The sequence below is a fragment of the Scatophagus argus genome, chromosome 21 (genome assembly GCF_020382885.2).
Source record: "Scatophagus argus isolate fScaArg1 chromosome 21, fScaArg1.pri, whole genome shotgun sequence".
Lineage (NCBI taxonomy): Eukaryota > Metazoa > Chordata > Actinopteri > Scatophagidae > Scatophagus > Scatophagus argus.
This window is the reverse complement of record NC_058513.1, coordinates 15536219-15564019: the sequence shown is the minus strand read 5'-3', so window position 1 is coordinate 15564019 and position 27801 is coordinate 15536219. Positions and strand designations below refer to the sequence as shown.

At 43.3% G+C, this 27801-nt stretch overlaps 1 protein-coding gene across 6 annotated transcripts in view; it reads right to left on the bottom strand.

The window, feature by feature from the left end:
- The window catches only part of sdk2b (sidekick cell adhesion molecule 2b), a 233662-nt gene extending 209387 nt beyond the window's left edge, over positions 1-24275 (bottom strand). For 3 of the 6 annotated variants that reach the window (XM_046376440.1, XM_046376438.1, XM_046376441.1), the window contains exon 1: positions 23156-24273. In XM_046376440.1, coding sequence (XP_046232396.1) covers positions 23156-23243 — 88 coding nt within the window. In that variant the 5' untranslated portion in view covers positions 23244-24273. Of the gene's footprint in view, positions 1-23155 lie in introns of all 6 variants that reach the window. The other 3 variants (XM_046376437.1, XM_046376439.1, XM_046376442.1) reach the window with 2 other exon arrangements.
- Between the last annotated feature and the right edge of the window lie 3526 nt (positions 24276-27801).

Below are 27801 nucleotides of genomic sequence, written 5' to 3'. Positions count from 1 at the left end.
TATGCTCACATGTGTTTCCTTGTTATACATTAAGAGTCAGGGAATGCCTCTCATTTAAACATTCTGCCGCAGAGCCGTGGGTGATGCTGTCTATGTCTAGCCCGAGGGCAGCGATACAAGCGCTCATACATTTTTCACACCTTTAAGACAGATGAGGACCACATAGGCCGAGCATAAGCAACTTCTGTGCTGGATTCTCCAGTACCATGGGAATATTCAAAGAATGAATGCTGGGGATAAGAGCATAAACAGAGAAAAGGCAACCTGGAAAGTCCTTGGTGGAGAGGAAGCACAGAGAGAAGAAAACAAGATAGCATACAAGTGGGGTGGGGGTATGGGATGATGATGAAGATGGGAGGAAAAATATGCCTGTGGCAGGAAAAGGAAACCAAACCAGCTCATTACTGACCCAAGCACATATAGAGATGGAGATGGGGAAAATAAAAGTAGAAAACAGACAGCAGCACAAAGAAGAAAAAAGGGGAATGAGGATAACAGATAAAGAGAGAATATTTTGGATTTTGGTGTGTTTATACGCTAGCATAGCATCGTTACGGCGATTTCATCACCTCGTGACAGCAGCATATTTTGGAGCGCACTGTCACACAGACTGTCCCTGGGTCAGCTGAGCGTGCGCTGTTGCAGGAGACTGCAGGGTCCTCTAATGAGCAGTAGACCCTCAGACTAGCAAATAAGCTTACTCTTGAATACTACAACAGACAGGGAGATGAAAGAAGAAGAGTCACCCCTTCATCCAAAAACATATAAATTCTCTGTGTCTTTACATTTGTCCATAGAAGTCCGGCAAGCCAAAATCCAATCACTTTCTATTACTTTTTCATCAACTATCACACATATTCTCCATCTATTTTTGCCCTGCATACAATCTTTTCTGTCTTTTGTTGCGCAAACCTGTTATTCACAGATGCTCCTCCGTTTGCCATATCTGCCTATCTCTCTCTGTCTTATCTTCCCCATCCTTTGTGAGAACATAACAAGCTCACCAACTCCCACTCTGTGTCTACCGGTGCTGTCCTGTTTTTATGGGGTGACAAATTAGCCCAGTAGAGAACCACGCTGCCATTGCTGAGCAGTAAACAACAAGCTCGTCTGAGTGGAAAAATACAGGGTGAGGAGCTGCAAAGGATCCCTTCACTGCCAGTGCTCTCCATAGTGCCTCTTTGCACCCTTCTCTTGCCTCCCTCCGGCCTGTGGAGCAAGTCCACTGCTTCCACATGGCTCATGCCCAGCAAGCACAGCCACGAAGCAATGAGCCACAGCTTAACACCATTTCAGATCCTGACAGTGTGATTGCAGCTGAGGAAATGGAGCAGAATGGTGACTTGCGAAGCCAAAATGACAAGTCAACAGGCCTGAGAGCGGGCGATTGCCGGGTAATGAAATAGTAATATTTTCTGTTGGTTTGCAAATTAGGAGCAGAAACCGTGGCTTAACATACTGTGACACAACAGATATGACATCAGCATATCAGTTAAATAAGGGCTTTGAGGGAGAGCACATGCGTATGATGTAGCAGACGAAATAAAGCAAAGCATCCAGCATCATTTTTTTCCCCATAATCCCCTATGGTCCAGTACGGACATTCTTGTCTGGTGATCATGTTGGAAATTCAGCTTCCACCGGCCCCCATGCACTCAGGTATTCAGGCAGCCACTGTGTCAAACAGCAGTCAGATAATCAGTCAATTTGGCAGTGAAAGTCCCATCATCACTCCTTGGTTACAGAGAAAGCGTGTAGAGACATGGCAAAGCACACCTAAAGCCACTCTGCAGATTTCCCTTCCTGTACACCAGATTCCCCTTCATACATCAATTACCTGAGCCGAGGGCAGAGGGCATGATGATAATCTCCTGCGCCGTGTCATACCAATAGCTGCTGCCTCTTTCCTCCTCCTACTCAGGCTAACAAATTACAATCCAGCAATGAAAACCAAATAATAATGAGTAAACAAAAAGCCATTTCATGAAGACCTAATGGAAAAACAGCCCTTAGGGAAGGGGAAATATATTATGGGTGCCACCATAATCCCGCATTGTAATGGCAAAATCTTAATTATAAAGAAATTGTGCTCCCCCATGGGGCAAAGGAGCCATCGTCAAGGCTATAAAATTAACAGGGAGGAAATATTTGTTGTGGAGATTCATGTAAACACACATACATAAGTACATAATGCATGCCAGCTCTTTTAATAGACTTTAATAGACGTCAGATCACACACAGACACATCCAGTAGTTGTTCCACATGGCCTGGGTCAAGGAAGGATGAATTAGGCCCAGGAGCTATTAGTCATGTGTGACCCAGCCAGGCGTAATCAGAGCCTAATTCAACAGAGATACCACCACTGAGGCTAAAGCTCAATCCTCATTAATCATTACAGCATCAGCTATAGCACTGGCCTGTGACTTTAGTCTTCATTAATGGTACCCTGATTTAACTCCCTCCTGTTTCTGGTCAAGCTGTGCCACGGCGAAATGGCAAAGATTGAAATCCAGAGCAACACTGAGAGCAAACAAGTGGTCCCCAGCACAAATCAGAAGGGGTACATTAAGGCCACGTGACTAATACGGTAACTATTACTGAATGCAAATGCTCTCAATTAATTTCCTTCTGAAAAGCACAAAATAGCTTAAGAGCTCGAAATCAGGCGTCAAGTAATCCACCACAGTGAGACTCCGTCTCTCTCCTTCTCTCAGATAAGGAATTAGCTAAATATAGGGAGAAAAAGAATGTCTTGGGATTGCTTTTGCTCAGCGAATTCATTAAGTTCAAAAAAAGATGTCATTGACACAGATTTCAGGAGTTTGGGGGATTTTATTTGTCATTTCATGGGCTGTAGTACAGTGAACAGTACAGTGAATGCTTTCAAAAACGCAGACTCAGTGTGTGTTTCTGCATGTGTGTTTTGTGTTTCTGCAGACCCAACATCCTCCAATTTACACAATTTGGGAGGTTCTGGATTGACCCCGCAGGCTACTCTGTCCCTCATTTCCTGTCAACTCTCTACTCAGTATAACAAAGGCATGATATTGCCCAAAAAATAAAAATAGTGCTGTGGCGACTCTTGTTATTTCTCTGTAGCTCAGCAATGAGTTTAGTGCCTTTGTCCAACTTTTATTTTTAATTTATTTATTATTCAAAGAATTGACGACATTTTAATCACATAAGATTAATTGGTGATTTCTTTATGCTCCTGGCACAGGTTATTTTGACAGCTCAGAGTTCTTCAAAAAAGGGAAAGAGATCTGGTTTCAGTAACACACACAGCAACACTCTGGTTGTTGCTCTCATCTGGCTCCAGGCCCACTGCTATGCCACCGTCTCTGTACATTAGCGAAGTGGAGATAACAGCAAATTTCTTTACTCAAGTTGAAACATTTTCAAAGCAATACCAACGCGCCCAGGGCGAACCCACGTCTGCTCACCTCTGTTCACGTCTTTATATCGACTTTGTATGCCATCACGCTGCTTCTAAATTTCCCTTTGTGCTGTATAATTCAACTAAAGGGCAGCATTTATCATATGTGCTGTTCAGTGAACTCGAGCGAGTTTTCTCACAGAGCGGAGAGAGCGATTGGGAAGTGGAAAATAGAAAACCTGGAGTGGCCTGGAGCAGAGTGATTACAGAATGATTTGAGCGTGGAGCTGAAATTGCTGCTGTTCTACTCTGCTCGCGCATGTGTGTGTGTGTATGTGTGTGTATATGTGTGTGTGTGCTCCAATGCAGCACATAAAACTACTGATACTCTTTCAGCTAAGAGCCTCTCAGGAGTCCGTCTTGTCGAAACACTTTGCAAACTCTGTTTTTAAAAGGTGAAATGTAAACAAAGTTATTGTTATTAGTGTGCACCAATGGTCGTCAGTTATGCTCAGTTTAGTCCATTTATAGCACTGATTTAAACTATTTAAATGATGTTTAAATGTTTGCGCCATACGTTCAGTCCGAGTAATGGCCTTTGAAGTAGCCCAGCTTAGCTTAGACCCACAGCCCCTGTAATACACCTGGACTTAATTACATTCCCTGTTTGATCGATTCATTTGGTCTCCGGTTAAGACACTGCAGTGAAAGCCATGACCTCCACTGCAGACAAAAGACATCACCTCGCTCACAAAACTGTGCATAAAATCAACTACAACAAGAGGCGGGGAGATGCTTTAGGAAAGCTTTATAAGTCATTTTAGAATTTTTGATGGACACCAGATTTGTCAGACATGCCTACAACTTTGGACTGCAATGAGGAAAAATGTCTGCTATGGCTCAAAGCCCTCAAACAGGCTCTAAAAGGAGCGATACAGGGCATGTTAGATCGTACACACTGTATTATAATAATAATAACTTAATTGATATAGCCTTTAAAATCAGAGTTTACAAAATGCTTTGACAAGCAAAGCACAAGAAAATAGCCAGGAGGCAATATTACAGAAAGCCAAACAGAAACAGAACAAGGCCAGATTATGCTGAAGTTCAGATGAATGTAAAACAGACTACAAAAATTAAAAAATGTCAGTATAAAAACTATAAAGCAGTGAAAAGAGGACGTGTATCAAAGTAAGTACATGTTTGCAATGCTTATCGTTAGGGGTTAGGAAATATACACACATCCCCCATCAGCATGAAAGTAAAAAGATGTACAGGACATGCAAACACATACCACACATGATGTGCATTATAAAGCAAAAGGCAAGTACCAACACAGAGGCTGCGTGGTGCACAAAGCTGCCACCAAGCACATAACACACGGACCCTTTTGCTTAGAAGATAACAAGCTCCATTTTACAGAAGCTGGGGGAAAAAGAACACAATCATTAGCAAGGCATCACAGAGCAACAAGAGTTTCTCAGAATAAAAGCCAGAGTGGAGATCTAGAGAAAGACAGACGGAGATGCAAGAAAGAAAAGAGTGGGATCAGACTAAGGGGGCAGGGAGCCGTGAGGCGGAGGGCGAGAAGAGAACGAGGATGACGCACTCAATCAGTCTCCACTCTGAGAGGCCTCTCATTAACTATTCCCGTGATAATGACAGCTACCGAGGAAGCTACACGCAAACTCTGTTATTAGAGACAAGGTACTTTTCCTCTCTTTGCTCTTTCTTCTCATTTTAGTCTCTGGAGAGAACTTCATCTTCCTCTGTTTTTGCCTTTCCCCCTCCCCTTGTGTTTATCTCATCTCAAGAGCAAGGCCACCTTACGTTGGCGTTTTCCCTTCTACAGTTACACTCGGTGTCTGAGGACATCACCCACAAAGAGCTGCAATCATTTTGTCAGCACAAACATGCCTTCATATTTCACGCACATACAACAATTCAATTCCAGCAACAAAGCAGCTGCATGGTTTACTTTTAAATGACATTTTTTATGTACTGTTTATTAACTTATGGCCTTGCATGTGTATACAAAACATTCCAGCCAACTCTCCATTTCACACTCTGCACATTCTGTGCTCATCACAAGGCCTCACTCTGTGGAGCGCAGAGGAAGATGGAGGATTAGGCATGGTCAAAAGACAGGTACTGCATGTTTCCATCATTTGGAAAGAGGTAACCAATTCAAAGAAGCAGAAAGCAACACTTTCCCTCACACCCAGAAATAATAGTTTTCTGGGACACAGTTCAGAAGAGAAAGCCTGACCATTTGTGGGTATAAAATGAACTGCAAGACAGGATACAACAGTTAAGGAATGTCTAGACATCGTTGTAGGTTTTATGAAAAAGACAATCTTAATCTTTTAAGAGCAGCGTATGTGTTAACATTGCTGTTGCCTCAGTTATGATTGCGTTCCTTTAAAGAATCCTTTTCGCTTCCTGCAGGTCTGTTCATTTGATTTCTTGTTGATGGCTTTTGTCACCTCAGGATAACATGTCATGTTGTTTCGAATAGCATGTGAACAGCACAACAAAAGCTTACATACATGAAAATGTTGCGGATGGTTGCGCTGCACTGTCAGATTTGGAGAACATGAGTAGCAGCAAGACTCGGTCACTTGAGCAGGCTGCCCAGATATGACAGCCATCAAAGTATGCTTGGCAACCCACTTTAGCATTCTTTATTAGTATTTCCTTATCCATCAGAGACATCTGCCATCGATTTACTATGGGCAGTCTTTCTTCGCTCTACCTGTCCTGTCTGCCAGCAATCACATCACATCAATCACAACATCCTAAATTTATGTCGTTGTTTTGTAAAAGCTACCATGTTGGGTTTAATGTTTTCATTTGCCTACGTCATTAACAGGCCCCCTCCTCAAGCAGCTTACCTGCCTGTTGTAAAAACAGGAAGTGTGCTGTTGCGTAGGATTAATTTGTTCTTTTCAGATATTTAAAAAAACTGCCCCCACCTCACCCCCACCATCCCTGTCATCCTGTGGGAAGCGCTCCACTCCTGTATAATGCATAGAGCCAGTCAAATCCTTGGGTTTTGATACACCACAGTCTTTATAACTATTACTTATACTCCCCTCTTTGCCAGCCAGACAATATGAGCGCCAACAGTGTAGCAGAAATCCTATATCTGATCCCTTTTATGAAAAAAGTATTTCCTGGAGCTCACAGAAACACATGTAGCGACTATAGTCTGTGCATTGATCTCATAAGGTAAGTACTAAAGCTGCTGGGAGAGTAATTTCATGCCAGGTAGGCTCCAGCTCCTCTCCTCGTCTCCACGCTCACCCCTGACTGAATAACCAGACCCAAAGGGCTACTTCACAGCAGGTGTGCCGTTAGTGGCTAACCCACGCCCTCCTGGCTCATCACTACCCCCAACATCTCTGCCAGCACACAGGAGGCCATGTTCCCCTCAGCATTAAGACACAACACTATGTTACAGCTCTATTAGCTAACTAATCTGAGAGAACTTTATTTTATTAGCCCCTTAAGACTCCTGCCAAGGCCCTTTTCATCCTTTATGGATTCAGTGACTGTGCAGGCTCCGTCTCCCTGCTCCCTCCCTCTTCCTTCTGTCTTTCTCAATCTCTCAGTCCCTCCATCTTGCATGCTTGCTCGCCCCTTCTCACACAGTCCAGTTGTGTGGCACTGGCAGGGTTGAAACAAATTTACATTACAGACACGTGAACACGCACATGCACAGACAAAAAATTACACACGACTTGCACCACTCTCAATCGAGGCCCACTGCAGGCCAAATGAAGGATGCTACAGACAACGTGCGAGAACATGAAAGGCAAGGAACACACAGCAGGGACTTTTAGTTTCTATCAAAATGAACCTCCAGCAGCAAATCAGGTGTGAACTAACAGCCCCACTGACACCTATTGTCAGTGTTTGCCTTATATGGCGTCTACTCCATCTAACAGCTCACTCTCCTCCACCTCCGCCTCCTCCTCCACTCAGCAGTAACACATTCTGAGGCGCGTGGGTGGTAGTGAGGACTCAGCATCCAGCAAGACAGGATCAGTGGTGCAAAGTGGGTCCACGACATGACAAGTTCTGTGAATATTAGCATCACGTTTTACGTACCACACATGATGTTCCCTTTGACAAGTCACCCGAAAAAGCTGGCTCACAGTGTCTTTACTTTTAGTTCACCTGCATTCAAACTGAAATTACATTGCCAGCCTGCATATTTTCAAAAAATGTTTAATACCAGTAATCAAATCAATACCTTGACTTCGACAGCAGTCTCTGATTAGATCATTTTTCAAATATAAATTTAATAAAATACGTTTTAACAAAAAGAAAATGACATTGTAGCTAAACAACATAGTGATTTTCCTGAATCATCACAATTATCAGGTCTTGGTGCAAGCCTTTGCTGCATGCTCACTGACGTTTATGAGATTTGCTGCTTCGGTATCAAAAATTGGTGGCGAATGACAGGGCATTTTTTTGATACTCATTACTAATTGAAGCAGTTCAGTTATTGTCACTGAAATTCGGTATCCAGGTGGTTACTGTATACTGCAATTAGGATGGTTTTGATAGTGATAATTAAAAAATAAAATAACGCTGGTCTCAAGCTGTGCAGAAAAGCAGCAGAGGTGAGCTTTGATGCAGCATGTGGTTTGAGACCTTTGCTCCTGAATGCTCCAGATGTTTTCCGTCATACTGCTTCTCCATTATCTCAGCTACTGTGTATGACTGCACTGCTGTGAGGCTTTGGTGGAGGAAGATCAGAGCAAAACAGAAGTGACATCAAACAGAGGGCAGCTCCCTCATGCACTGCGCTGGAGGGGAGTTTGGACGTCTTGCTCAATATGAAAGGGCTGATGGCAAGACGGCCCAACAGCAGCACTGGGCCCTGTGCCAGCGGTAAGCAAGGCACATACGTACATGTATACGTGTGGGGTTACACATACACACACACACACACACACACACACACAAGAGAGAGACCCAGGATGGTAAAAAAAAAAACAAAAAAAAAAAAAACTCATACCGAAATCACACACACACACACACACACACACACACACACACACACACACACACACACTCAAGGCAGAAGCTATAATAATGCCATCAGAGATAGCCTAATGATATTGGAGGGCAAAGTGTGTGGGCTCCCTTTGATCTTCCCTCTTCCCCTCCTCATCCCTCAGAGCTTGTTGCATAAAAAGAAGCCGAACAGACCAGAAAGAGAACAAGGAAGACCGAGGGAAACAGTGGGAAAGGAAGAATTGCCAACATCCATTAAAAAACAAGAAAAAGACGGATGAGAGAGGGAGAGAAAGAAAGAAAGTGGAGCCTTCAGGCCAAAAATCAAACTGGTTCTTTTTCTCCTGGCTGCACCTGAGGAGGAGGCTGCGGACAGTTGACAGCCCACCGCACTCACAGGCGCACCTCAAGCACTGGCTGAACAACAGGGCTCGACTTGGCCAGAGATGCCCCACAGCTCGGCAGACTGTCTCTCAGAGACAAATACAGCATGTCTGTATGGTCTGTCAGTCCAAGCACCAGTTGCCAGCATTAACCCTGCACTTCCCTCTGTATCTGCCTACTCCCGTAACAGACTGAGAGAGGTGCTTTCTGACAATGGCTGTCAATCAAAATTCAAAGCCTCCTCTTGCAGTGATAACAGAGGAAAAATGTCAGTCAGTCAAGGGGAGAACGGTGAGAAACGGAGGAATCCCATAAGGGTTCCGTTTGTACAACATCAAACAGCTTGTTTGTGTTTGTCAGTTAATACATCATCACAGTGAACCACCATATCCTTTGACATGATGATGTCTTCTGGCCTAGCAAGCACGTCTGACTTTGCCGGTCACGGCGGATCTTGGGTACAAATCTATTTTGGAGGCTCTGACAAGGGCTGCTGGGTCAAAAGATCAAGGCCTATGTATGCCTGCACCTCAGGGGCAAGGCAGCAGCTGCAAAGGCCAAGAATGTCAGGAACTATCTGAGCAGGAGTCTGCAGCTAAATCTGTATGCGGACCACTGCATGCACAATGAGAAAACCGAATCACTTCACAGTGGAAATATTCACTTTTAAGGTTCACAGGTGGTATTCCACAACAAAATGGTATCCAATCTCCTTTGCCAGCAGAACCAAAGGTTACCAGCGGCCATGTTTGAAAAAAGAGCAGATAAGGGTAGAGGGGTAATCCTCGTGCAAGATCATCTCAAAGGAATACTGAGACGATTTTGTTTGCAATCTAAGCCAGAGTAAGATGAAAAGCGTGATACCAATTTCATCTTGGTAGGTCAAGAACATGTTTGGGGAAGCTTAGCAAAAAGACTGCAATCTGGTGCAAAATTTAGCCTAGCTCTGTCAGCGAATGAAACACAGTGAATGCCTACTGCAAAGCGGTTTTATTTACACGCTGTATTTTCCCTGCAAACAAGCTTTGAAGGATCTCGTACATTAGAGATATTCCTCATCCAACACCTGCAAGACAGGATGAGACTCGTGCAATAGAATGACGTGTAACACATTGCCAGTTGATGAGAGTGTTTATAGATGCATACATAAAATAAGGAGTCAACCTTCTGCATAGTCATAGAATGATATAACTTCACTTATTGATAACCAGGTGATTATTTCAGGCAATTTCTTATACTTACTGCAGTTAGCTAAACTATTTTTATCTCACACTTTGTGTTATTTTGTACGTGGGGCTCTAAATTATTCAAATGTTTTAAATATATAAAATACAAGAATATCAGTCAGATTTCAGAAGACTGCACCTTTTCTATGTAGAACATTTATGTAATTAACCCAACTGTCCATGGTAGATATAAATCTTATCATCTGTCTGTGGGTAAAATGGCAAAAAAAAAAAAAAAACATAATTTCCTAAAATGTCAGAGTGTTCATTTAAAGCTTACAAAAACCAATCAAATGAAAAAGTGTCACACCAGGCATCTGGAGTTACACACTTTCTGCTTTGCCGACAACTCAAAGAAACAGCTTTTTCTATGTCTGTCACTTTTCTCTGCCCCTGTAAGTGTTGGCCTTTCTTCGGTGGTCTGTAAAGACCGCTGCATCCCGACAATCATTTCCTGGCTCCCACAGGAGAAGAAAGAAACAGATGGGGAATGAAACAGTGCTGCTTGTCTGTGCTCAGTTCCATAGAGAGGAGAGGAGTGTGTGTGTGCGTGTGTGTGCGTGTGTGTGCGTGTGTGCGTGTGTACATGAGCGGTCTGAAGCATGCAGCACTCAGCCTTCGCATGTTTGGTTGTTTATTTTTTTTTTTATCACACAGTGTTTACATGAATAAGCCCCATGGCATAAAATGCCATTTTTCATGAAGTGGTGTGTGTGTGTGTGTGTGTGTGTGTGTGTGTGTGTGTGTGTGTGTGAGTAAGAACCACGAGGGACTGAGGGATAGCCAACCTGCGCGTGGGCTGTATATTCTATAGCTTCCAGAAGGAATGAGAGAGGAAGTAATTGGACATCACAGAGAGCATTTTCTTCATTGTTGCAGTCACACTGAAAGGCATCTTGGAAAGACTTCTCTGACTGTATTTTAGCACCACTGAATGAACAGGGCAGTCAGCATACACAACCTTTGTTGTGCAGTTAATGTTATACCTGTCACATACACACACACACATACACACACACTTTTAAAGCAAGCGAAGCTCCACGTAGTTTGACTAAAGTATTTGCTCATGACTTTGCGTGGAATGATGGTGATAGTTAAAACAATATAAACTCAGGATGATGCATGATTGGTTGGCCATGATTCTGCTCATGTCCAGTTTTTCCATTAGTCATCAAGTTTGATATAACTCAAAAACCCCAACTTCCACCTCCCCACCCCATCACACCGACCCCAGAAGAAATAAACACTGTCAAAACACTCATTAACTCCTTCATTTAAAGGAGGCCCACACACTGAGTATAAATATTTAAAAGACTACACTGGAATTTACAAAATGACTGTATAAATACCAAAGCAGTCATCAACTGAAGTCACTGTAGTGTTATTTATTTTACCAGTGTTGTGAAATCTTTTACAAAGGTTGTCACCGATGTTGCATCTAAAATTCTATAAAAAGAGTTTAACACAATTGAATTCTACTCCTCTACGGTGTATACAACATTAAACCACTATAATTATGGGTTAGGGTTTTAGATTTTTAGAAAATTCTACCAATTCTCTGAGCATTCAATGACAGACAACAATAAAATTAGCCTTTTAAGGGAGTTCATTTCATGTATAAACAAGCTGGGGAGGTAGGCAGTCCGGGTGGCTTTGACAAACAGCAGCTCCAGAGTGTCATTTTAAGAGAGGCTTAAAGACTTCCGCCAAGTAGAAAGGAAGATTTAGAGGCAGTGGTGGCACTAGCCCATCCACTGTGCTGTCCACACTTCTTTGGTCACTGGTGTATATTGTCTTCTAACGGCTTTAAAAAGGTAGGAACCCATTCAACCAGACAGTTGAGCCCTTTGAAAAACGGCCGAACAAATTTAAGCTACATTTCTGAGTAAAAGGGACTCTGACCACTGTGCCTCCAAATCTCTCGCCCCCGTTAACTGTCACATAATAGCTCCAGTGATGTACTGCATCTCTTGCCTTGTTCTTAACCATTACCTATTGCTCTATGGTGACAGCAAGCCCCTCTTCTCCTTAATATTCCTCTCTCCTACTAGAGTAAAATATGGCAGGTCTTCTTTACAAGCCCCCAACTTATTCACCATAACATGAACTCTGCCTGCAGGAGAAACCTTTACACTCCATAAACACAATACACAGACAGAGGAAATGACGGGTATGGCAAAATAAGAAATAGGGGGTGGGGGGAAACTGCCCCCTTAAACACAGCAATTAATCAATTAGCTGGAGAGAATCAATACTTCCCGCCCAGCTTGGCAGGCTGACAGCACTCAGGTGTAATTAAAATTGTAAGTATTGACAAATCAAGATGGATGGAGCACTTCCTGCCTGTTCTGCTCAGCTCTGAGAGAGATTATCTTTGTGCAACTAATACACATCAGGGACAGGAACATGAAGGTGTGCATGTTTGTCTGAGTGGGCACTGGGATCACGAACGTGTGCAAGGCGCTAGCAAGGCTACCTATGAGTGTGCTTGAGTTAAGGTCGAGCTGAAGTAATGCTTTGGGTCAAAGCCTTGCATCTCAGCATCCATCTCACCCTGTCACCTACCATTTTCATCGGGTCATCCTCATTAAGTAGAGTGTCCAAGGTGTTACGCGACTTGGTCATGTGTGAAGTGCATTCAAGCAAATGATAATCAAGAAGTTAATCTAACAAATCTACATTTGAGTAACTGTTCAAGCGTAAAATGTAAAGGAGAGCTGTGAACGGATGTCTTTTTCTCAACTTGGGCAGTGTTTTCCCACCTCTCAGAGAAAGAATAGTCATTTCAATTAGCAGGTGATATAAGACGTCAAAGCAGATACCAGTGGGGAACTGGAGAACTGGAAATATTCAAGTGCTAAAAACGCCAGACACTTATAAGTTTCACATGAGCCTTTTGATTAGCTTTCAGTTAATTGGTGATGCTGCTATCACCTTCTTTCTTCTCATTCAGCATCTCTTCCTCCCTGCATGTCGCTCTGCTCACATAGTAAGACGTTTGTGAAGTACATTTGCTGACAAAAAAAAAAAAAAAAATCATTTGAATAGTGCTTGGTGTTTACATGATGTTTGGCAGGAGTCAAAAGAAACTCTTCAAAAGCAATATCACAGGCGTCCATGATCAGTGAAAACACCAGCAGAGAACATTATTTTTCTTCTGAGATGTAAGACGTGTTCAGTTGAGGGAACCAAGCCTTGAATCCCTCGAGACTGGCCCTTGAGCGTCAAAAAAAGGACAAAAAAGGAAAAATAAGAGCATGTTTCAGAAATTTAAAAGAGAACTGCTTTCAAAGAAGCGCCAGAGAGCATTCATTCATTGTATTGTTAAAAGAGGAGGAATTATTGGCCTCATGCAGTTGATGCATTAAAAAGACATCTCATTATTACATTCTCTAGTTTGCACCTCTAACTTAGTACAAAGTTCATTTTTTGCCTAATTACATAAAGACACAGAATATCTAACAACAAAGAAAGCAAAGAAAGAGATGTATCATTTGGCACATCCTTCTTTAAAAGAAGGATATGCCAGAAAAGAAAAGCCTGTAATTGGCAGTCATATGAAAAATTCAAACAGTCCCTCATCTGCTGTCTACTGACAAGTGCAAAATGGGGCTGGAAAATTGAGAGTTCCACCTAGAATTCTCCTCACAAAATTCAACATATTGAGCTGTGATGCCCAGTCTCTTCCGTTAGGGCTAACACTGTACTTCCAGCTGTCATACTGGATTTCATTTAAGGTTCTGAACTTTTTCTCCATCTTCAATCTATCTGCAGTTTATCTTTTGAATGGGATCACTAGGATTTGAAGAAGATCCTTTTGTTGGCAAAGTCCAACAAATGGTACTTCTGAACTCCAGTGCAGACTACATGACTTTTCTTTTCAATGATTTGCTTGCATTTTGAATTTGTAACCCCTGATGCCTGATGCAAGTGAAGAGTAGCATCCAAGGGGAGTGCATAGGGCTGGGTCTGCGTGGTGGACACTTTTAAGGCATTGACTGAGATGCCCCAGTACCAGCACCCAATATTGAAACTCCTTTAGTCAAACATTATTATTTATTGGGTTATTTGTTGGGTATTTAATGAAGTATTCTATTGGTATTAGTTCTGGCACTGGTACTATTATTTTTCAGATGATAACTAGCCATGGAAGTGCAAAAAGAAACCTGGGGCAGGAGGGAAGCAATGGAGCCATGCATACTGACATTCTTCTGAGTCATTTATGTGACTTCACTAGATATTAAAAATCTTGCATAATAATAAAGATATCTGATCTGAGAGCAGCTGTATCATTTGTGTATTTTCACATCAACGTTACAACACTCTGGGCCAAAAAAATAGCCTTACAGCAAAACTCTAAGACCCCTATGTATGATCACGAACATCACAGGCCCAATGCTTTGGACAGGTTTATTTTTTTAATCCAATGCAGCCAATTGTTGGAAAGTGTGTAAAGAAGAAGACTGGCAGATAAAAGGTTTGGAATTCTAAGGTTTAAAGGATTTCAGCAAACGTCAGATTTGATGCGACTTCCTTACCTGGGGGATTAGAGAGAGAGAGAGAGCTTCCTGTATCGAAATGTTAAGGTGCTGCATCCTTATAAACACATTTGAAATGCCATTAGATGATTGAATCTGATACACAGATTCCAAAAATAAAAAGCTCATTCAACCCTAAATGAATAAACATGCTCATTCCTTCAATGATGTGTGAGTAATAGCTCATAACAGCAAGGTTATCTTCTGAATGCATCTGGAATCTGGAAAATGGAGAGTTACATGTTCTAATAGTTCCCTTCATTCCGCGTTATTATTATGTAAAGCTTAAAAATGTGTTCTCTCATCAAATCAAAGCACCCCACAAATCAAAGTTAAGGCAATTACAATCTTATTCCACCCTTTCAAATGGCAACAGCTGTTTCCCTTGGTCAAAATTGCAGCGTAATTGCACACGGTAGCATATGGTTATGGCTGATTAATCCAACTGGGGGTGAAGGCCCCATTATTCCTGCATGGGATGGGTAAATAGGCAGCAGATCCAAGTGCTGGATATATGGGTAATGGGATGGCGAAAAAGGGAATGGGCCTTTGATGAGATGTCTGTTAAAGATGGCGTGATTGTCAGAATCGATCAGGCCCTCTACCATCCCTATCTAAGCCATTAAATTGATTTGCTTGTCATCTGGCTACTTCAAGAGAGAGAATCATGCCAGTGGTACCAAGCTACGCAGAAAATACGAGAGGTTTAGACTGATCCATTTTAATTCACAAAATATATGGCTCTGGGTATTTTCAATTTAGTGCCCCCTCATGAACTCTGCAAATGAGGGCTGCAGGGATTTTTTTTCCCCACACATCTTTTTGTTCATCCAGCACTGCAAGGAGATCGTTATAGCCCCAGGGGAGCCCAGTGTGCGGCAGGCAGCATGTCAGGGACATGATGAGTGCTGAAGGACGGCTTGCTGGCTTGGACTGGCCACTTGCACAAAGGCACACATTCACAAGCTCACACCCACTAGCTTTATATATGCATACAAATTCACAGGTCACCTGCAAAGCCCCCCCACCACCACCACCAACCCCCACAAGGGAATTGCAATTACAGGGTCCTGGGGTGGTTTCCCAAGCCAATGCACAATCTGAGTGCAGTTCGATTATAAACACACAAGGATCCACATGAGTGAGTCAGGTTTGGGTACCTCCTGAAGCAAGTGTCACTCCACAGTTCACGCTCATTTCCATCCAACCAGACGAGGGGTGAGGCTGGTAAACAAGCCTTGACTCTGGCTACCCCTGCCTGTCGCTGCATGCATAATGGTCCTCTTAAAAAGCGAAGGAAAAGTTCAAGTCCATAATCACATCCATAGCTCTGGCTTATTACTTTTTAGAGGTCATTTTGGAGCCCACTTTGAATGAAATGCGCAGGAGCAGAGCACGTTCACGACTAGGCCATGTGCACCTGAATCTAATGTGTGGTGCAAAAGTGCAGAGGGCCTCGAGGTGCTAATTTGCAAGTACAGAACCGTGGGTTGGGTCGGCTCTGCAGATACGGAAACACACGATACGCTTTCACCACAGTGACATTAAATGAGGTGAAATGCTCGACTGTAAATCCTTCAATCCATTCTCAGTGCAAAACATTGCTCAGGCCAAACCTTTATTGTTGCAACATACAGAGACACTGCAGCAGATCGAAAGCAGCAGTAGAAGCTTGAAAAGAAAAATGCAGCTGAAAAATGGTGCTCTGAAAAGCCAAGTACAATACACATGAAAGCTATTAGTATCTCCTTACTGCTCATCAAAGGATAAATTCTACCACCTGTAAATTAAGGTGCACAAACATACTTCTGTAGCCTTTACAAATACATTCATTCAACTCAGCTCCATAAATGTAAGAGTTATAATGTACAAGAAAAAATGGAGTCACAATCACAAGCCACAGATAGAACAGTAATTCTTCAGTAAGTAATCTAGCTTGCCTAAATGTCTAGCAGTGCCATTAAAAGGAGCTGTTTCAGACTATGTGAGAGAAAAAAAAAAGACAATCTACAATACTAGTATGATCCACTTCAGTCAGAGACCCAATTAGGACAGCTGAACAATGATAATCAGTCCGTGACTGCTAAAGCCAAAAGGCAGACAAGTGGTCCCTCTGTTTTTACTGAGAAGAACTCCGACAGGTCATTTAACACTGACCCTTGTCCATCTGAGTGAGAATTCCCAGCTGGACTCGGTGGCCTGTTTTCCCAGTCCACACAGTACAGAACCCAAATTAATAACTATGCACAGACAAATAGGGCAGCCCTGGCAAACACTAACCAGGCTCCTTTGTGCCATGTTCCAGACAATGGGCAAGATGGCAGGAGATTAAAAAGAAACGATTTCTGAATAAGGCTGCTACATCTTCGCTTCAGCCCAACATTACTTGCTCTGGTCAGGCTGTCTGGGCTACAAGGCACTTAGACGGAAGGAATAAATAGTTCAATTCTAAATCTTCTTCTTTTCAATCCAATAGTCATTTTTTGGGAGGTTACATAAATGGCGTTTCAAAGAGCAGGACTGGCTGAAATTTCAGGATTAAAGTTCTTAGAACGTACTCCATGAGATGAGAGAGAAAAATGAAAAGAGTCTGGCGTGCCAATGGGGGATTTTGGAAGCAAATGCGCTTACTGAACATGTAGCTGTGAAATGGCATTGATCATCCCATACCATTGTCACCTAGAAGCACCCTCTGAGGAGCAAGCTGTAGCTGGTGGCACCATTTTTATGTCATCTCGCCCGAGCTAGGCTGACCTTATCCCTGCCTGCTGCACTGAAGTATTTAAGAAACAGTGGGGGTTTTTGAATTTTAGAGCCACAAGGTCCAAAGTCCTGATGCATATCCGACTAACAACAGCATCTGAGTGAGCTGGAGGGAATGTTTTTATGCCTTCTATGTGCCTCTTTCTCCCTTAGTGGGTGAAATCAGCCTGGTGTTGGGTAAGCAGGAATACAGTGTACATTACAAAGTAATCCACCAGGAATGTGCACTTGCACATATCTGATTGACCACCACACTGACTCGCCAGATGATGTCACACTGAGTTGTGGCAAAAACTAAGCTGGGTTCAACATTTTTGCCAGATGACTCTGGGGTCTACACTCACGCTCTGGCACCAGCGTCAGAGCCATGAGTCCTTCCTCCAACACGACTCATTTCAGAGGCATCAACGAGAGGTTTGCCTGTTCGCAATCACAATGACTGCAAACCACATAGCTTTGGTTGCAGCAGAATTTATACAAACATTCTATCAACACGCCTTTTTGATACGCTAAATATGTGGGATTATCCACAATATTCAGATGGCTTGTCAAGCAGTACACTAAACGCAGAGAAATAATCAGACTGAGTTTGGCAGAATGGTGCAGCGTAGACCAAACCTTGATGAAGCCCGATACAAAGATGCTCGACACATCTTCGCACATCTCTGTACTTCCCCCCTCACACATTTACGTGGCTGCAAAAGCAGGCATCGTCACACGGTGAGAATGAGGACACAGCAGGCTGCAACAGAAGTGGTTGAAGCTCCAAAGATGCAATGATGACACTTTCACTGTCATATATACTCAAATTAATCATGAACAAAGGAGTCTTTTATGCAAATAAAAACGCTGCTGCTGCCATCCATGCACGCTGATGCACACAGGCTCTTTTATGGGGTTTTTTGGTTTTTCACCTAAGCTGTCAGAATAATAATAGAACATAACTATAATAATAACAGGCAGAATGCATTGATGATTGTGAGTAGACATTCCTATTACTGTACCAAGTAGGTATATCTGGAAAGGGAGTGTGAAAAGTGTTTAGCTGTGTTTATGGCCATTAACAGGTGAGAAGTTCACTGATCTTTCGGAATCATTCAAATAAACCTGAGGCTATGCCTTTGGCTACAGCAGTACTAAATAGGGAATGTAAGTAAGATGTAAACAGGAATCTCACTAAGGTCTGTCAACATGTGTCACTATTCTCCTCCTCTTCCTTTTTTCTCCCTCTTAGTCACGTAATAACGCCCTTGTCAAATGACAGTTCACGTACGTCCTGAATAGCAGCGCTTACGTGTTCCCTCTCATGAAAGTAACATTCTTTTATATGATCTGCAAATAGGGTTACAGCAAGTGCCAAACAGATGAAAGCACATAGTTTTTAGCGAATAATGTGTGGGTTCCTTTCTATTTCCGTTTAATGCTTCAGTGTGTAAGCAATTAGCATGCTTTCACTCAAACTTTATTCTGAAATTTAAGGACACTGAGTCACACTTAGAAACACTTCTATACTCTCTGCCTGACTGTATTGGGAAAACAGGGCTCAGATCAATAAAACAGCCTCACTCACAAGAGCCCTGGAAGTGCTTCCTAGAAGGGAACAACAAAAGGTTTTTCAGTTACGCCTCTCTCTTGGAGTTGCCACTAGCAGAGACCTTGGGTGGGAAGTTTTGTTTTATTGAATGTAACACAGCGAAATTCTAGACATCCCTCTGAGAAATCTATCACTGGACTTTGACCATGAGTTTTTTTTTTCCACAAACCCTGAATACTAAAACCGATATGTTGTGACCTTTTGCCAAAGCGTTGGCTGCAGAGATCTAGGACAGTCTTTTTCTTTTCTTTTCTTTTCTTTTTGTTTTTTTTGCAAATCATTTTACAGGGCACAGCTGCTACAAGGAAACAGAGATCCCAAGCCTGTCAATTAAGATGTGCGACAAATCAGGCCATTCATAGTCTGGAGACATTCTCTCAGTCCCCACTGTCTCCACGTATCACTCACACTACATCTCAATCAGGTCTTTTCCCGTGGCTGCTGTTTACCTCACTTCCATTTTGGTCAAATCCATCATGTCACTTACAAATAACACCAAGGAAATGACACTCTGTTTGCTGCCCAGACCCAGACTGGCCATTGAAAGCACTGGGAGGATCCCCTGCTGCCTGCCGGGCTGACTGTCCTGCAGTGTCAGGTCTGTGTTAAAAAATGTTGAATGAAATGGGTGAATCAGAGAGAAAACAATCCAAAGCAGCATACAGATGTGCACACCAAGTGTGGAAACTGAAGACAAACTAACTGTTCAACTTTTTTAAATTAATTGATATGGCACTGGAACAAATGTCACTTCTACAATCACTTAGAATTTGTGGTGTGTTGTGAATACAGTGTATGTGGGGACTGGCCTGGGCTGACTTTAGATTCCCAGCCTGAATTATTCTCCCAATCCGCCCGTGCTGCTGCTTAATAAAAGAGTGACTCATATCAAAGATTAAAGGTGGCTTTGATCAATAATCTTGATCTGTGCTTCAGACATCTGCTGTCTGTGTTATACTTCTGTGTGACTGGAGATTGGCTTCTCAAAGTCTCGGGTGTATCCAAACACAACATGCCTACACATACGCAAACACAATGTCTTGATGACACGAATATTTACTGGGGAAGAGGAGTCATGTGGAGAAAGGAATCAAAACAGTCTAATATTTCCACATACAACTGCAGCTTCCTCCTCTTCATCTGAAAGCCAGTGACCAATTCACAGAAAATTTCTACTGCGTGTCCATGATGTGGCCTATTTTGTCACCTGTGATAAGAATGCACCCAATTCCACTTCCTTCTGAAGCACTCGAGAGGTGCTCCCAAACTGCATGCATTTCATTCCAGCCACGCAATTTCAATCCAATCTCGTAACAGATTTAAAATGGAGATGGCATGCTTGACTTCTATTACTATGTCAAGGTCCATGTCAAATACAGTAAGCTAAAAACAGGCCGTCACTCTAAACATGTTGTGCATCCTTGTCAGACAGCAGCATGAAATAGCTGATTCCTATGTCAGAGTGGCCCGGCAGCCCCCCACACCCTGTCATAACCGTGCTTATGGATGTTAATCTGAGTGCCACGCCTCTGACAGAATGAAGTCCTCAACCCCCTCTAAAGCTCCTAAAATCGAGCTGTAGCCAGTCAGGCTAATCTGCAGAAGCTGAGTGATGCAGAAGTATGTATGCCAAACATGACATTCCAATAGAGTCCTCCCCGCTGCTTGGAGCTCCAAAATAGACGTGTTATAAATGACAAAACCAGCAGGCGAGCCCAGCATTGTCTCGGCATGACCTCAGTAAATAAATGGAAGTGAACGGAGGGACAGGGCAGACAGCTCCTGTAACTGTCACTTTGAACAAAATATCTAGGGTAAGCTGAGAGGACCGCCTCTTTTTTCTTTACATACTTTAAGGAGGACCCACGACGGTGCTCGAGTTTCGGCTACCGAAAATAGAGCCTTTGTGCTTTACAGGGCCTTCGTTTGAAACGCAGAATGCTTCACCACTCTAAATGAGAACATCAAAACAACTGACAGACCAAGTGTGAATTTTCAAGACATCAGTCTGGCACTGAAGTATATTTGTTAACAATGAAATGTCTTTCTTCTTCTTCACAATCACCATGAATGCCAGTGTACAAAATACAAGAACTGAAGATTATTCCCCCTCGGCTCAGCAAGCCGTAAATGTAGATGTCACAGCACTTTGCTCCGATGAAGGCCGTTCTCTCGCCGTTAAAAAGCCGTTTCAGTAGACTGGTCATTAAAATGTGGGAAGCAGTGGATGACATGTCCATCCAGAGGCATGCTACTCGCCTCATCATGTTTTTTAATCATCGCTCAGAAAGAGAGCAGCTCACACTGGGGTCACTTTCAATGAGCTAGACTCCGAACGGTCTGAAGAGAGTCCAATTAAATCCCACATTTTTTTCCCTACGTAATGAAATCTGAGGGACACTGCCGGAGACAGAGCAGAAAGAGATCGAGAGGGACTGGTAGTCTTCACCCCCAACTTCCACACATTCAGTCCCATGGGTGACATATTGCTTTACGCATCCATGCACATCCCACAAAACAGGCAAGGACTTCTCCCCAGGCCACAGCTGTAAATAATGTGTTCTTATTTAACTTGCTCGGTTAAGTAAGCATTAAGAGGGAAAGAGAGAGGACTGGGGATAACAATTCAGAATAAGAAGCAGACAGTGGGGAGGGATACAGGTATAGCGAGGAAGCGACAATGTCAGGATTCTTAATCCCGAGGACACACAAGTTATCAATCTCCTGTAAATGTCAGGCACTAGGATATGCCCTCATGAATGATGGATATCTGCCTTGTTTGTTTTTTTCATCTTCTCTACATCGTATTATTGAGCGAGCGCCACCAAGGGCTTAGAGTCTATCCAGAAAGGTAATACTCCCTCCTTATAGTGGTAGCAATATCTGAATCCCAATTACCCAAGTGAAGAGGGTGCAGCAGAGGAAAGCACAGAGCAGGGGGGCTTTTTTAACCATGTGTCACCATGCAAGTGTTGGTGTCTCCTTAAACACGTACCTTCAAACATGTGACTACACATCGAGATCTACTGTGAACATGTCCAAATCAGAGGCTATCAACCCTCTGGAATGTGAAAGACACATAAGACTTCCATATTACACCCCCACTGATCAAGGTTATCATTCTTCAATTATTTTCCATTGCCTTACTTTAATATTGAGCAAAGTAGCAATTAAGCTGCACTTTGCTGGACCAGGACCAGTTAAAGTTAGCCTTTAGTGTCTTTGATCAGAATATGTCTTCAACATTTTCCATAGTCTCACAAAAACAAACTCGGAGGGGGGTCTACTAGGCACATGCAAATATGCATAAATACTAACATCCTCGGGGGCAATAATTGGGTAAAAGGAAAAAAAGGGGGTGGGGGGCTGAGGTCACAGCAGACTCTCTGCTGAGCACCACAGACATACTCCAAGTCTCCACAGGCATACCACAGGGATCTTGTGGGATTAGTGCGTCGAAGACCTTGGTCGTACTTCAACTACTCATGAAAAAGACATAACACAGTGTGAGCGAGTCCCTGCGAACTGCCACAACTGGCTGTAGCTCCCCTCGTGCTTGGTGGAGGAAATCAGGCTGCACAATTCTCAGAGAACCAATTAATTTCCACCATTTAATGATCGCCGCGCACGCACTCGCATCAGTCGCTGCTGATTCTGTTTGTTTGCGGCGCTTGTTTGCCGCGCAAAGTTTGGGAGAAGGTTGATTAATTAATTAGCACTTTTTAATCAGATTAGCAGCTTTTAACACCTCGGCTTCTAATGATATATTCACTGCGTGTGCTATGTGCGGAAATAGAAAGTTAATTTACGGTTCCGAAACATATCATAACAGCTGGGAAGAAAATACTGGGTTTTCACAACAAAATTAACTTAAAAAGAACTGAGCAGCCTAAAATGTGCCACGTTATATATGCGACTGACACCTCAAGCAGGATCAGGACTTAATGAAGTTCAGGTGAGGAGCACATGTGAAGAAAATCAAGGAGGGAAAAAACAGCAGCGAGAGATTGTCAGTGTGCGAGTGTCTCGCCAGCCTGCAATTAAGACAGAAAGATTGTCACAGTGATGTGTAGCCTAATGAGAAAATTACAGGCTACGTGCAAATAGGCAAAGAATAACGAACACATCACAGATCCGATAGCAGCAGAACGGAAACGCTACCAAACACCAGCATAGCAGGGGAGCTACACTAATGGGCCCGTCTGATCACTAATGGGCACCGTATCCCAGTGTCCCTCTTACCTTGAGCTTGTGTGGAGTGGATGAGTAAGGAAAAAAATAAAATCCATGTGGCGCGCCACATCGATCTGCTCCAGGAGTCCTGAAACATGTTGTCCCCAAACCGGACAACGGACTAGACGGCTTGCAGACTGGACAACAAGTGCCCGGCGAGCTGGAGGCGTGCTACAGAGTCCGACTCCCGGCGTGGTTCTGCTGTTGGCCGCCTGGTCTCTCTTCGTGTGAGAACCTGCGGCCACTCGAGCCGAGCAGAGCGCACCGATCTGGGAGCGCAAAACGCGAGCCGATGCTGCAGCCGGTCGCGACCGGAGAAATTCGGTCAAACACAGTCGATAATCGTTTCACAGCTCAGATTCGGTCCAGTTCAACAGACCCCGTAGGGTAGTGTGATATTTTCCAGTGAGTGCCGAAGCAGTCTTGTAGTTGGTTTCTTTGAAGTACTGGATGCAAGTCAGTCAGACGAATCCGTTTAAATCCAAACACAGTCCATTTCTCGCTGCACCTGTAAGAAGCTGCAACTCGCAGCCTACTTTTTTCATCTGCAATTCTTTCGCCCTTGCTGTTCTCTTATTTCCCTGCCTCTCACACTGAACTTCACCCTCGTTGTCCGCAACCGAGTGGTTAGTTTTGTTTAGTTTTTTTTCCTTTTCCAAAGCAGCGGACAGACTTTTTTCACTCGAATCCTCCTCCCCACCGCGCACCCTGTCAAGGTCGGCGATTCAGTTTGACAGGAGCACTGAGAGGAAGTTCAGCAGCTCGGAGAGCACAGAATGAGGCCAGCGGGGGGAGAAACTTGTACGTAGTCACACTGTCATGGTCGGAGCCTGCCGTGGAGGAGAGCCCGGCCGCCGGTGTGCGTCGGATGAGGATGAGTCCCGGGTTCTTTATGAGGAAACATTAGGGTCTGATGTGCCGGCAGTGCAGCGCAGGTTGCCACCATGCGGCCAAGCGCAACAACACACTCTGCTTTACAATACAGCCAACCACAGGGGTTTTTCAGAAGGCGATTTTATTGCTTTCCACATCACAAAAGGTGGAATGAATATATTCCTTTGTTAAAACGATTTACGGAACACGTGCTCTGCTTGTGTTGCCAGGGTTTGGAGCGGAGCGGTGCTGAGAGTGCCTGAGGAGAAATCATTGTAATATTTTTGTGGGGATGTGTAATGTGCCTGAGTTTATTGACCTTCTAGTATTTTACTTAATCCCCCATTGTATGATTATATGGATTTATATTTTGGCTCCATCTGAATGCTTTCTGGGTTGATTCTGTGTGGTTAGTGGAGCAGCCTTCCAAGCATCTCTGCATTGTTCTTTTCTTTTTGGCTGTGGAATGTAATTCCCCACGCTGTTTGAGGCGCATGACACGAATAGAAAAAGACACAAATGGCTGTGCTAAGTCTTTGCACAGCACGGGCTGAAACTGCTGCACGTTATCTTGTGTGTGTGCTGTAGGAGAGGAAGGAGGACAAGGAGCAGGAGAGGCTGAGAAATGAATGAATGGATGACAGAGGGAGGAAGAGCAGAGAGAGGTAGACAAAGAGGGAGAGAGAGAGAGAGAGAGTTGATAGTGACTGAGCAAACGATGTTTCCAAAATGACAGTATCAGTAAAGTGAAAGCTGAGAGACACTGAAAGTGAGAGCATGACAGAGCAAATGTTCCTGTCTCGAAAATGACAGTGCTTTGCCAGAGGAACGCAGGAGTGCTTAATGCTTGTAATGTTTTTGCGAATGGCGAGTCCCATCTAAGCCACCACAGGGCAGCAAGGCAATAACGCACCATGGTAATAGCCACTGTTGTTTCTCAGCATGATTTGCAGGCTCCCGTTGCCGTTCTCCCTTTTATCCAAAACTATGATACCTTGCACAAAAGTTAATAACAGGAGAGTTAAAATCAGGGAAAACCAAGACGGAGTGCTTCCCTGGCCACCCGTGGGGCTGCTCAGGGACCCGATTATGATTTTTCAAAGTACAGTACTTTGAACTCAGCAAGAGGGTAATTTAGAAAATCCCTGGACTCAGTGTTTTGAGCCACTGTTTTCTGCACACAAGAGGCAAAGCCGTTTGTTTGTGTGGCATTTTTTCCGTACCTTTCCCTGCAGATGCCAGCACTGCCAGGTGTTAGCCCTTGGTGTTGTTGAGCAATGACTAGCTGTGAGCACAGGTGCTAAGGCAGCTTACCGCAAGCTGTATTCACTTCAGCCGGAGACGCTCTTTTCATTCAGCCCTAGAATTAACAACACGACTGGTAATCACGATTCAGAGTTAACCATGGCAGACTGCAATTATTTGAAGTTAGGCTGACATTTGCCCTGGGCATGCATATTTAACACCCTAAATCAGACACCATTTTTGGCACAGCCGATGAGACAGAAAGGAGGGTGAAGATATATGAAAGTAATTGGAGAAAATACATGTACTTTCCTCTTAAAGGATCATTCCAGTGTGTTTTGCTGTCCATCTTCTCTTCCCCATTGTCCCCAGTTTCTGTTGACTTTTCACAATAGAAAGGGGCACAAATTAATGTGAATTTTTATGATGGGCTGCAGAATGATTAGTTGTGGCTCACAATTTTAGTATATTAGCTAAAACTTTCACACAATGTGAAATATTTTTATCTCTTTACATTACCACTGCACTGACTCTGAAGACCACTCTTCACTCTTCCGAAGAAAAACCCATGTCAATACCTTCACATCCATACAGCGCGGTTTTTCTTCAGACTCTTCTTTGTGAATCATTAACCATGAAGTACAGCACTGACAATACAAGTGTGCACTCATTTCTATCAACAAAGTGATAGATGCACTCACAGCTGAAACCCACGCTGCATCTTCTGAGACCTGGAGGGGAGGAAGACAGGAGAGGAAGACTGGCATCTTTGAACAGCAAAAGGCATCAGTGTTTGAAATCATTGGAGATACTCTCCAGCCAAAGCCTTCATCACCAGCCGGGATGCACATCACAGTTTGATTTTGAGGATTTTATCACAGATGAGGTAAAAATCACAAATACACACATATACACACGCATAACTTGCAATAGCTGAAAACAGTGAAATAATATCAGAGGAATGGCCGATTGGTTGCCCAGACTGAAAGACAGAGGTCAGACCTCCAAGAGAAAGAAAGACTGAGGAAACACAGTCAAATACTTCAGAGAGATCTGTGAAGTTCACCTGCTGTACACACAAACAACACACACCCATTACATCTCAAGGGCAGCAGTGGATGCATTAACCTCCAGTAAGATTTTCCAGCAGGCCTTAATCTGCCTGAAAAAAACTGAGCGAGAGAAGAAGCGCACACATAGATCCTGATCCTGTCATTTAATGAAAGGCTCACGACTATTTATCAAACATTTCTCACCCCATTAACATGTCTCTGTCAATTAGTGCCCATTTAAGGAGAGGCATCAAAGGAACAGGGATCTTCTTAACCAAAATGAATACTTCATCCTCTCTTCCACCAGTCTGACCAATCTCACTGGAGGTTTAATGAAACGGAACAAGCAGGGGATAATGGGAATGAGAGCTCGGTGGGAGGCCGATGGGGTGATGAGCGTTGCTTATTACCTCCAAGGCCAATTACAATAAAGATCTGTCATAGCCTCCCACTGATAGAGGTAGAGTCATGATCTCCCATGGGGCTTCGCTGACCATCTGAACAACAACCCCCGCCAACACAAACACACAGAACAGAGGCTCCTTTTAGAGGGATATTTATACAGCATTGTCCATCCACAGGTTAGTTTATTTATTGGAGCTTATTGGCGCATGTGTTATTTTTACTGTACCGTGTCATAATCTTGTTGTCTTGTTGTTCTTTAATTTTTGGAATCCGACTTGGTGGCAGGCATTAAGAATAACTAAAAAGAAGAAGAATCAGCTTTATTAACAATATATATTTTTACATACACACACTGAACTCGTCTTCTGCATTTGACCCATCCTTAGTGAAACACACACAGGAGCAGTGGGCAGCATCAAGCGCCCGGGGAGCACATTGGGAGGTTAAGTGCCTTGCTCAAGGGCACATCAGCCGGGTAATGGAGGAGGGGAGCATTTTTCGCATTAATCACTCCACCACACCCAAATTTTTCCTGCCCGCCCAGTGGGGGAATCAAACCTAAGTAAACAGAAGTAACCGATTGATGATCTGACTGATGATCTTGTTTGCTTATGTGGGTCACAAAGGGGGATCGGTATCACATTGACTCTGTCAAAAGCTCCCTGTAGTATATAAACATAGTGAGTTTGATGTTAGAAAAATAATCATCTACGGGTTGTTTCCATATAAATAATAAAACAGAGGGTAAAACTAGACTACGCGTATCCACCTATCACAGTCAAACAACTTTCTGGATTAATTATCACTGAGTCGAATAGCAGGATCATAGAATAATGACATCCTGGGCTCAATGTGCTCAAACAACTGAACTGAGCACCCTTGAAGAATATTTATTTTGGTTACAGCACCTTCAACACCATGAAGCTTCACTCTGTCATATTCACAGCAGGGAGGCCAAATTGCATTAAATCTGTCAAAGAAGAAAAAGTGACATTTAAAAAAACCCGATGGACTATCTAATTTATGTAAGGATCTTTAATCATAGGCAGTTTGGCAGATGGAGATGAGTAAAAGAAAAAT